Here is an 11,707-nt window from a genome sequence, read left to right as displayed (position 1 = left end):
TCACGCTGATCTGTTGTCCTGGAGCCAGGCTCATCCCTCCTGGCCAAGTTGGGGTGGTGGGAATGTCAGAAGGTTGTGATTGTTGAGACCACCCTCTCACATAGGTGGGAGCAATTCTGGGTTGATCAGGGAAGTGGTGGGGGGGTCTCTGCAGCCAACTGGCACTAGAGGACCACTCCCTCCAGCGACCCCCACCAAGCTGGTTCCTGGGCTGTGCAGGCCAGCTGGAAATGTCTCTTCAGGCCCATCCCATGGCCCAGGCATGGTGACTGGGGGAGCCTGCAACACGGCAGCTGCCTCTTGCTACACAGGGGTGGTGTGGGGAGCTCAGTACTTAATATGGGCTAAGTACTGTACTTAGTGCTGGTGTAGATAGAAGATGTAAGACGCCGTACCTGACCTACAAGGGGCTGGGTCTAAAGTGGAGGGAAAACAAGTATTGAATTTCCACTTAAAAGAGGAAACTGAGGCCCAGATAGTAACTTGTCCAATGTATTAAAACCCCGGTCCCCTGAATCTCAGACCTGTACTCTTTCCACTAGGCCATGCTGCTTCTGAAGAGCACGAAGCATGCAGGGTAGTTTAAGGCCCTGGTTCTTCCCCCCGCAATCCCCCATACCCTACCACCAGCACGGACTCCTTAGGCCGGGCCCAGGGCAAGACCACAGTGTCAGGCAGGGCTCTGGGCTCAGGTCCCACCATGCCAGGCACCCCAAGATCACTTCTCCAAGTGTTACAGTAAGAGCTCAGCCTTTAGGATATGACCACCAGAGGCAGACTGTGACTTGAGACTGTACCATCAGGACTGAAGCCATGTGGATTTTTATTTGTTGCCTTAAGCCGGAGTCCAGACTGCCTGGGAAATGGGACAGTGACAGGGAGTGGCTGAAACTCATCCCAGCTGTCCCTCAGTGGATTAGTCGGTTGCCACTTTTCCAAGATCGGGGTTAGGAACTGCCAAGTCACGAACCTTGGGGCCTAGATAAGCCATTTTAAGGACTCCAAGTTGAGGGCCGGGCCTGTGTCGCCTCATGGCAGTGGCTCTACTTCGCTGCTGCTGGCTGGGTTGCTTTGCCCACGTGGTTCTCTCAGCAGATTGGGTCCAGGGTGACCCTCACCACACCTACAACGTGTCAAGTTGTTCAGGGTGACTGGTCTCAGCGGTCTCCTCCATGTGGGCATGGGGAACATCTGGGGGGAGGTTTCCCGTTACATCTGCGATGAAGCAACGCAGCAGGTGGATTCCAGAATAGGTGACAGCACTGTGAAAACCGAATCCAAGCTGTAGTCCCACAACTTGGGCCCTGCACTGTTCCCAGGGGGCAAAATGCTCACTCAAGGCAGGGGTGAACAAGCTCAGCCACTGACCACAAAGAACAGGCAGTTGATCCCCTGCAATGGGATTCTAATTTGTCCGGTGTCCCCAGGCCCACGGGAAGCCCCTGCCCTCAGTGGGAAGAGGAGCCCATTCTTACCTCACAGGAAAGAGTTGGGGGAAGCATCCCTGGGTGTGCTTGTTCACGAACTCTTGGATCTGGAACAGCTGCTTTATTAAGTAGCCCTTGGAAACCTTATCGATTTTGGTTAACACCAGCTGTAGGAATCCATTAGAGGAGAGAGAAAGGGAGTGAGAGATTGAATGTGGGGAAGAAATAATAATAATCTGGACACTTATGGGCCACATGCTGTAGTAATAATAATTATGGTATTTGTTAAGCGTCTATTTGCCAGGCACTGTAATAAGCGCTGTACTAACTGCTGGGATAGTTAAAAGACAATCATGTTGGACACAGTCTCTGTCCCACATGAGGCTCACAGTGTAAGCAGGAGGGAGAACATGTACTAAATCTCCATTCTACAGATGTGGAAATTGAGGCACTGAGAAGTTAAACGACTTGCCCAGGGTCACACGGCAGGTGAGGGGCTTGATTCCCAGATCCAACACAGCCGTATTCCAAAAACTTCTGAGTGAATTCTCCTCAAGCATAATGGAAGGGTCTGCTTTCCAAATCCCACAGGATGTACTGGGGTACAGTGTGGCCACTATATCCAACTCATCCAGTAATAGAAAAGCTTGTACGGAAGGAGGCCCGACGAGCCCTGGAGCGTCAGCGGCCCAGGCGGCAGCCCGGAGCAGGGGAGGGTCGTCTTGGGCCCCTGGCCTCGGTTCCCATATAGGATCACCCCTGGCCTGGCAGCAGCCTCTGCCCGACCCCCCAGCCTGAGATCCACTGCCAGAATGACATGGCTGCAGCTCATGTCTGAGCCCTGTGGCAGTGAAGGAAGAGGAAGAAGAAAAATGACACCACAAGCCCCATATGGAGGCTGAGTGGGCGTCTCAAGCCACGTTCGAGAATCAGAGGGCTGAATTGCAGCTGTTGGTGGTGGCCTTTGGTAGTTTGCAGCCGCAGGGCTTCAGGGAGCACGGGACATTTGGTTTCACCCACAGTGGATGAAGAGTGCAAAGGAAGGTGCTGTGGTCGGTTAGCGAAACCATAATGTGTCCTGCATAAAAGGACAAGCGCAGAAAGGGGAGCTGTAGCCCCCCCACCCCCACCCCCCGACACACACAGTGAGAAAGACAGAGATAGTTTATTTGTGTTTGGGGGTGGGGGAGGGGATATCTGTGACAGTCAGGATAGCCAGGCTCACTCTGCCTGCCCCCCACACCCCGCCAACCCAACCCAAAGTTTCTCCCCAAAGCCGACCCCGGGGCAGATAAGCCCATTTTCCTTTGACATCTAGAGTGAGGAATGACTTTAATAAGGAAGTTCTCTGCCTCCTACACTTATGACACCGTTGAGAAGTTGCTCATTTTGCTGATGGATTCTTTTTAGAATGGGATGATGGGCCTCTCTGGGAGAGTGCCTGACTTGTTTCCTACTAGTAAGATGGAATTGAGTACGGACACTTTGCGCATATTTATTCAGACGTACAGTCAATGATTTATTCTTTTGCTTCCCTGGCATATTCATCCGACTCGCTATCGGAGATCCTGTTCTCTTTTCAACTATTTTGCCCACTGGTCTCTCAAAGTGGAAGCTCCTTGTAGGCAGGAGCTTCTGCGGCATTCCTCCACATCCTTGGAACAGATTCCATACTCAGTAAGCATTTAATACTGCTACTCAATACTACCACCACTAAAGCAATATATGTTGTATGAGAATGCTTTATTCACCTCCCTATTTCTTAACTGTGCCAAAACTTTTTGACACCCGTGAAATAGGGATAAACTTAAATCTACTACCAGTGGTTCTGCACTAACACAATAACATTAGGGTAAGGAAGAGCCAAAGGGAATGAAATGAATACACAAGGAGCTGCACACATGCACACCAAAACAATTGCTGACACTTGAACAGACTGAACAGAAAGCATGGAATTGTTTTTTAAACACATGCTATTTGGGCACTTGGAAAAAGGTACAGACTCATGCTGAGAAACTCTAGAAGTACAGCTAGCACTATGCACGATAATTTTTAAAATTACTTACCACATAAGGTAATGCAAATTCTTCACACATTTCTATAGCAGTGTAGTCTGCTTTCTGAATTCCTACACCGCTATCCACTAACAAAAATGTTCTTGACAGGCTATAAGACAATGGAAAGAAACAAAATTTGGTGGCAATTCAAGAATTAGTGTCTTTCAATTCCTGGAATTCAGGAAAGCAAAGACATGAAGAACAGCAGGATTTATTGAGCACAGTTGGGTGCAATGCACTGTACTAAACGTTTAGGAAAGTACAATAATTATGATAGTTGTTATGCACTTTCTACGTGCCAAGCACTGGGGTAGACCAAAGTTAATCAGGTTGGGCACAGTCCCCATCCCACCTAGGGCTCACCCTTATGCTCATTTTACAGTTGAGGTAACTGAGGCCCAGAGAAGTGAAGTGAGTTGTCCAAGGTCACTCAGCAGACTTGTGGTGGAGTCAGAATTAGAACCCAGGTCCTCCTGATTCCTAGGTCTGTGCTCTTTCAACTAAGACACGCTGCTTCAACCACAGAAGCACAATGCACATTTCCTGTCCACAAGGAGATGGATTAGGCTCCAGTGGGGAGGAGACATGCCTAGAAATATTTACAAATTTTAGTGGCAGAATAGGGATTAATTTCCCATTTTTCAGTCTCATTAGTTCACTAATGATAGTGTTGGTTAAACGAGCACATTCATTGAAAGCTGGGCGATGCTTATTGGATCACTGCTGACTCCACTCTCCATTCCCTTCACGCAAAGCAGGTTGTTTCTCGGGGGAGAGTTTGTTCGCTCTGGCCAAAATGCAAGGTCTCAAAGCAAAGTTTTGTAGGCCACCAGGGCAGGGGGCTGGGAGGCTGAAGAAACTCGAAACTAGCGAAAGCCTGCAGAAACAGGGCAGAGCCTGACCACTCTTAACTTATTTTAACATGGTTGTCTTGATTTGCTGACTTGATTTACTTGTCCACAACTCACTGTGAGGCAGTGAAGCCTGGTAGAAAGAGCCTGGGACAGAGTCAGGAGTCCCAAATTCAAGCTCTACCCTAAGCCTAATGTGAGACCTTGAGCAAGTCACTTAAATTTCCTGGGCCTGTTTTCTCACTTGTAAAATGGGGATGAGATAAATTGTGGGACAGGGCCTAGGTGTGATTGTACAGCTTCGCATGCCCAGGCACTTAGCATGTAGTAATGCTTGGTAAGTGCCTTATTATTATTATTATTATTATTATTGTTCTTTATATCTGCCTCCCCACCAACTTAAACTGAGAACCCCACGGAGGCAGGGGCATGTCTGACCTAATTATCTTGAATTCACCCCAGTGCTGAGCATGGAGAAAGGTACAATACTGATTCCAAACAGAATCTCCCCTTGAACGGTCCACCTGATGAGGCCTAGGCCTGTGCCCCCACAGGGGACCCTCATGAATGCTACACACCCACTGTCTCTGCCTAAGGCTCGATGATTCTCCACCACACCCGCCCTTACCACCCCCTGCTTTTGTCTACATGGAGAGGAACATTCCTCCTTAGGGGTTGAGGGGTGTGAGTGGCACGGTGATGTTGGCTGGAGGGAGGGTCCCCTCAAGGAGGCAGTTGCCCGAGGCTCAGTTTCTGGGGCCGTCTGAGGGTGGCCATGGAGGGGATGGGCAGGACTGTGAGGGTCTGAGAGCATCATCCTAGGACCACTCTGAATCCATCAATCCACGGTATTCTTTGGGCGACTGCGGTGTGTAGAGCACTGTACTAAGGGCTTGGGAAAGTACAATGCAATAGAGTTGGTAGAAGCGATCCCTGCCCACAAAGAGCTTACAGTCTACAGTTCTGCAACACTGGAGCTCCCTGAGCCCCTCTAGACGGACAGGTGGGAGGACAGACCAGAGAAGCAGCTTGGCTCAGTGGAAAGAGCATGGGCTTTGGAGTCAGAGGTCATGAGTTTGAATCCCAGCTCCACCACATGTCTGCTGTGTGACCCTGGGCAAGCCACTTAACCTCTCTGAGCCTCAGTTACCTCATCTGTAAAATGGGAATTAAGACTGTGAGCCCCACGTGGGACAACCTGATCACCTTGTATCCCCCCCCCCACCAGCGCTCAGAACAGTGCTTTGCACATAGTAAGCACTTAACAAATGCCATTATTATTATTATTATTATTATTATTATTATATCTCCCAGGGCCAGGAGCTCCCTGGAATGTGACCCAAGAACAGGGGTTTTTGTATATGTGGCTCCCAGTTCATAAAACTGGAGTCTCCAATTAAAACAATAATGGCATTCAAGTACCTACTGTGTATCAAACACTACACTAAGGATTGGGGTAGATGCAAGAAAATCAGGCCTGACACACTCCCTCTCCCATAGGAACCCACAGTCTAAGTATGGGGGGAACAGGATTTAATCCCCATTTTACCCATGAGGAAAGTGAGGCACAGAGAAGTTAAGTGATTTGCCCAAGATCCCAGGGCAGGTAAGTGGCAGAGCTGGGATTAGAACCCAGGTCCTCCGACTCCCAACCCCAGGAACTTTCCACTGGGCCAACTGATTCACCTGGTTGGTAACACACCTAGCAGGGCCTGGGTGCCCTGCGTTAACCACGGTCTTCCATGTCTGTTCAAGCCTGGTTATTGAAGGTCCACTGGGAATAGTGGTGCTCAAATGTTTTCCTTACCTCTGCCGGTTTTTCAGGTAGGCCTCCACCATGTCGACAAAATCTGCGGGTGCTCGGTAGCCATAACCTGGCATATCGACGATTGTAAAACACTTTCCAACGTGGAAAAACTGCATCTTCTTTGTGTGCCCCTTTAGTCAGAAAAGGAAATGGCTTAATGATAAGGGGTGTTGCACTAGGTACCTTTTAAGCAAAGACATCATGACCCAGGCTTGGCTGTGTTCATAACCAAGAGGCCCTCCGGCCCTGTTCCCGAGGCTCAGGCCACAGACAAGAAATCAATCAATCAATCAATCGTATTTATTGAGCGCTTACTATGTGCAGAGCACTGTACTAAGCGCTTGGGAAGTACAAATTGGCAACACATAACACAAGAAAAGAGGTAGAGGCCTGGCTAAGGTCACCAAATTAACAGCAGGGAAGGATAAAAACCCCAACTCCCAGTTTGTGCATCCCAGTGCAGTTTTCCTGAAATAATCACCGCAAAAGCGTTTTTTAGTACATAGCCATGAGAAGCAGCGTGGCTCAGTGGAAAGAGCCCGGGCTTTGGAGTCGGAGGTCGTGGTTCAAATCCCGGCTCCGCCAATTGTCAGCTGTGTGGCTTTGGGCAAATCACTTAACATCTCGGTGCCTCAGTTACCTCATCTGTAAAATGGGGATTAAGACTGTGAGCTCCCCGTGGGACAACCTGATCACCCTGTAACCTCCCCAGCGCTTAGAGCCCTGCTGAGAGCTCACCTCCTCCAGGAGGCCTTCCCAGACTGAGCCCCTTCTTTCCTCTCCCCCTCGTCCCCCTCTCCATCCCCCCATCTTACCTCCTTCCCTTCCCCACAGCACCTGTATATATGTATGTACATATTTATTACTCTATTTTACTTGTACATATCTATCCTATTTATTTTATTTTGTTGGTATGTTTGGTTTTGTTCTCTGTCTCCCCCTTTTAGACTGTGAGCCCACTGTTGGGTAGGGACTGTCTCTATGTGTTGCCAATTTGTACTTCCCAAGCGCTTAGTACAGTGCTCTGTACATAGTAAGCGCTCAATAAATACGATTGATGAACTGTGCTTTGCACATAGTAAGTGCTTAATAAATGTAATTATTATTATTATTATTATTAAATGCGTGTACTCCTGGGCTCATGTGAAAAAGCTCAATTCCACGATTTTGACCATTCAAGCGTCTTGTGCCCTCCCGGCGGGTGGGCCTGGTCCAAGACACTTGGCGACAGTGAACCTACCGGCTTTTTGGATACTCTGACTTCCACCTCGGGGGCCAGTGAAAACAAAGCCTTGAGCAAGGACGACTTTCCAACGTTGCTTCTGCCGATAAAGCAGACCTAACGAGAAGCGAGTGAACAACGAGTAGTAACGGTCCAGGGCCGAACCTGAAAACGAGGTGCCCGGGCACAAACGCGCTCCGGTCCGTTGGCCTCGGCAGCTCCCGACTGAAAGCCGGGAACCAAGCGTTGGTTGGGGGCAAGAGGCTGGTGTTCCTCAGAGGGAAGGGAGGGCAAGCAATCAATCAATCAATCTGCGCATCAGGCAGAAACTTCTCACCTTCGGCTTCAAGGCTGTCCATCCCCTCGCCCCCTCCTACCTCACCTCCCTTCTCTCCTTCTCCAGCCCAGCCTGCACCCTCCACTCCTCCACGGCTAATCTCCTCACTGTACCTCGTTCTCGCCTGTCCCGCCGTCGACCCCCGGCCCACGTCCTCCCCGGGGCCTGGAATGCCCTCCCTCTGCCCATCTGCCCATTTAGCTCTCTTCCTCCCTTCAAGGCCCTACTGAGAGCTCACCTCCTCCAGGAGGCCTTCCCAGACCGAGCCCCTTCCTTCCTCTCCCCCTCGTCCCCCTTTCCATCCCCCCATCTTACCTCCTTCCCTTCCCCACAGCACCTGTATATAAATTTGTAAAGATTTATTACTCCATTTATTTATTTATTTATTTTACTTGTACCTATCTATTCTATTTATTTTATTTTGCTAGTATGTTTGGTTTTGTTCTCTGTCTCCCCCTTCTAGACTGTGAGCCCACTGTTGGGTAGGGACCGTCTCTACATGTTGCCAGCTTGTACTTCCCAAGCGCTTAGTACAGTGCTCTGCACACAGTAAGCGCTCAATAAATACGACTGATTGATTCCTCTCCCCCTCTCCATCCCATCTTACCTCCTTCCCTTCCCCACAGCACCTGTATATATGTATATATGTTTGTACATATTTATTACTCTATCTATTTTACTTGTACCTATCTATTTTGTTAGTATGTTTGGTTTTGTTCTCTGTCTCCCCCTTCTAGACTGTGAGCCCGCTGTTGGGTAGGGACCGTCTCTAGATGTTGCCAACTTGGACTTCCCAAGCGCTTAGTCCAGTGCTCTGCACACAGTAAGCGCTCAATAAAAACGATTGATTGATTGATTTTGTTAGTAGGTTTGGTTTTGTTCTCTGCCTCCCCCTTTTAGACTGTGAGCCCGCTGTTGGGTAGGGGCTGTCTCTATGTGTTGCCAACGTGTACTTCCCAAGCGCTTAGTCCAGCGCCCTGCACACAGTAAGCGCTCAATAAATACGATTTATTGATTGTGCACTCGCGCGCAGGCGCGCGGCAGGCCCCGCCCCCCGGTGGCCCCGCCCCCCGCGCGCCCAGGTCACCTCGGGGTGGGCGGGCGTCGGGGCGTGGTCGAGGCGGACGGCGGAGCTGGCGAAGCGAATGGGGCGGCGGGCGGAAGGGACGAAGAGGCGCTCCGCCCGCGCCACGGCCCGCAGGCTGGGCCGGAACGTCCAGAAGGGGGCGGGCACCGCCTCCGGGGCCACGGCCCGCGCCACCTCCCGCAGCGGGAACAGCAGCCCCGTCGCCTGCCTCTCCGGAAGCCTCAGGACGTCGGCCAGGGACGCCGCCTGGGCGCTCGCCTTGCCGGACGCTCGGGCTCCGCGCCGCAGCGCCTCCATGCCGGCGGCACCCCCCCCCCCCCCACCTCGGGCGCATGCGCGGAGATTTCGCGTTGCTCCCTCGGCCTTGTAGTCCATGCCGTCCCCCCTCCCGAGCGCATGCGCGGAGATCTCGCATGCCCCCCCCCTCGGGCTTGTAGTGCATCCCCGAGCGCATGCGCGGGGATTTCGCACTGCCGCCTGGGGCTTGTAGTCCACGCCGGCCCCCCTCGAGCGCATGCGCGGAGATGTCGCATTGCCCCCTGGGGCTTGTAGTCTATCACCCAGCCCCTTCGGTCTCCGTCCCCGCGCCACTAAGTGGGGCCGAGGGGGGCTTGCGAAAATTCGCCGCCTACCAACATCCGGGTCTTCTTGCGGGCCCAGCTCCTCGCCACTTGCGCTACCTCCTTCCCTTCCCCACAGCACCTGTCTATATGTTTGTACATATTTATTTATACATATTTATTACCCTAGTAATATTTCACTTGTACCTATCTATTCTATTTATTTTATTTTGTTAGTGTGTTTGGTTTTGTTCTCCGTCTCCCCCTTTTAGACTGTGAGCCCACTGTTGGGTAGGAACTGTCCCTATATGTTGCCGACTTGTACTTCCCAAGCGCTTAGTCCAGTGCTCTGCACACAGTAAGCGCTCAATCAATACGAATGATTGATTGATTGCCGACTCGTACTTCCCAAGCGCTTAGTCCAGTGCTCTGCACACAGTAAGCGCTCAATAAATATGATCGATTGATTGACTTGTGGGGCCACGGACAGCGGTGGCCTTTTCAGCAAACCGAGCGTGGGTTAGCGCGCCGACTTCTCGTGTCCCCCCCCGCCCCCCGGACTCAAACAAGGTGCGAAGCAGCCGTTTTTTCCCCATGGTATTTGTTCAGCTTTTTCTTTGTGTCCAACACTGTTCCAAGCGTTGGGGTAGATAGAAGTCAATGTGGTTGGATGCAGTCCCTGACCCGCAGGGGGCTGACGGTCTAGGTAGGAGGGAGAACTGAGGCACAGAGAAGTCAAGTGATTTGCCCTAGGTCATAACAGCAAGCAACTGGCAGAGAAGCTATTAGAACCTAGGTCCGCCGATTCCCAGGTCCGGGCTCTTCCAATCAATCAATTGTATTTATTGAGCACTTACTGTGTGCAAAGCACTGGACTAAGTGCCTGGGAAGTACAAGTCGGCAACACATAGAGACAGTCCCTACCCAACAGCGGGCTCACCTTCCTTAATAATAATAATAATCATAATGCTGGTATTATCTGCCAAGCTAGCTCTCTTCCTCCCTTCAAGGCCCTACTGAGAGCTCCCCTCCTCCAGGAGGCCTTCCCACACTGAGCCCCTTCCTTCCTTCCTCTCCCCCTCGTCCCCCTCTCCATCCCCCATCTTACCTCCTTCCCTTCCCCACAGCACCTGTATATGTGTATATATGTTTGTACGTATTTATTACTCTATTTTACTTGTACATATCTATTCTATTTGTTTTATTTTGTTAGTATGTTTGGTTTTGTTCTCTGTCTCCCCCTTCTAGACTGTGAGCCCACTGTTGGGTAGGGACTGTCTCTATATGTTGCCAACTTGTACTTCCCAAGCGCTTAGTACAGTGCTCTGCACACAGTAAGCGCTCAATAAATATGATTGATTGATTGATTGATTTGTTAAGTGCCTACTATGTGCAGAGTACTGTCCTATAAGTGCTGGGGAGGTTACAAGGTGATCAGGTTGTCCCACGGGGGGCTCACAGTTTTAATCCCCATTTTACAGATGAGGTAACTGAAGCACAGAGAAGTTAAGTGACTTGCCCAAAGTCACACAGCTGACGATTGGTGGAGCGGGGATTTGAACCCATGACCTTTGACTCCAAAGCCCGGGCTCTTTCCACTGTCACGCACCTTCTTTTAATGCCTAGTGTCCCGAGTCCCTCTTGGCGGAGGGAGATCGGGAAGCTGGCAGTTTCCTCAGGCGTAGTTGATGAAGATGGTATTTGTTAGGGGCTTACTATGTTCCAAGCACTGTTCTAAGTGCCGGGGGGGGGGGTGAGGGGGGTGCTAAGGGCCTAGGAGTAAAAATAATAATAATTGTGATACATGTTAGATGTTTACTGTGTACCAAGCACTATGCTAAGTGCTAAGATAATCGGGTTGGGCGTAGTTCCTGTCATTCATTCAATCGTATTTATTGAGTGCTTACTGTGTGCAGAGCACTGTACTAAGCGCTTGGGAAGTACAAGTCGGCAACATACAGAGACGGTCCCTACCCAACAACGGTCTCACAGTCTAGAAGGGGGAAATGGACAACAATACGAAACGGAGACAGGTGCAATCAAAATAGAACAAATAGAATTATAGCTATAATGCACATCTTTAACAAAATGAATAGTCCACTAGTGGGCCAGTAGAGTGAAGGACCCTTCCAAAGAGGCTAACATGACGAAAGATTATTTTTAGGCATTGAGGGACTTGGATTTAAAATGTAAAGTCTCAGAAAATCGAGGAAAATATTGCTTTTGGCTGAAAATGTCAAGCCACAGATATTCAGGACTCTTACTGAAGAGTTGAACAAAATGAATTGCAACAAATTTGCTTCTATTACAGTAGGACCCCTGCATTGCATAGAATGCAGTTTAAAAAAAAAACAAAAAA

At 50.3% G+C, this 11,707-nt stretch overlaps 1 protein-coding gene across 2 annotated transcripts; it reads right to left on the bottom strand.

Annotated features, from left to right (window-relative positions):
* Nucleotides 1-785: 785 nt before the first annotated feature.
* GTPBP8 (GTP binding protein 8 (putative)) lies at nucleotides 786-9,086 on the bottom strand. 2 transcript variants are annotated; one of them, XM_038753993.1, is made up of 6 exons: nucleotides 8,789-9,086; nucleotides 7,383-7,481; nucleotides 6,143-6,273; nucleotides 3,494-3,593; nucleotides 1,476-1,594; nucleotides 786-1,262 (listed from the first exon to the last, which is right to left on the bottom strand). In XM_038753993.1, exons 1-6 carry the CDS (start codon nucleotides 9,083-9,085, stop codon nucleotides 1,124-1,126), a joined length of 885 nt encoding a protein of 294 aa, XP_038609921.1. In that variant the 5' UTR covers nucleotide 9,086; the 3' UTR covers nucleotides 786-1,123. The 2 variants fall into 2 exon arrangements, with proteins under 2 accessions (XP_038609921.1, XP_038609922.1); XM_038753994.1 differs by having other exon boundaries at nucleotides 786-1,215.
* Between the last annotated feature and the right edge of the window lie 2,621 nt (nucleotides 9,087-11,707).

The sequence above is a fragment of the Tachyglossus aculeatus genome, chromosome 11 (genome assembly GCF_015852505.1).
Source record: "Tachyglossus aculeatus isolate mTacAcu1 chromosome 11, mTacAcu1.pri, whole genome shotgun sequence".
Classification (NCBI taxonomy): Eukaryota; Metazoa; Chordata; class Mammalia; order Monotremata; family Tachyglossidae; genus Tachyglossus; species Tachyglossus aculeatus.
Note: the sequence above shows the minus strand (reverse complement) of the source record. Positions and strands in the feature narration are given on the sequence as shown.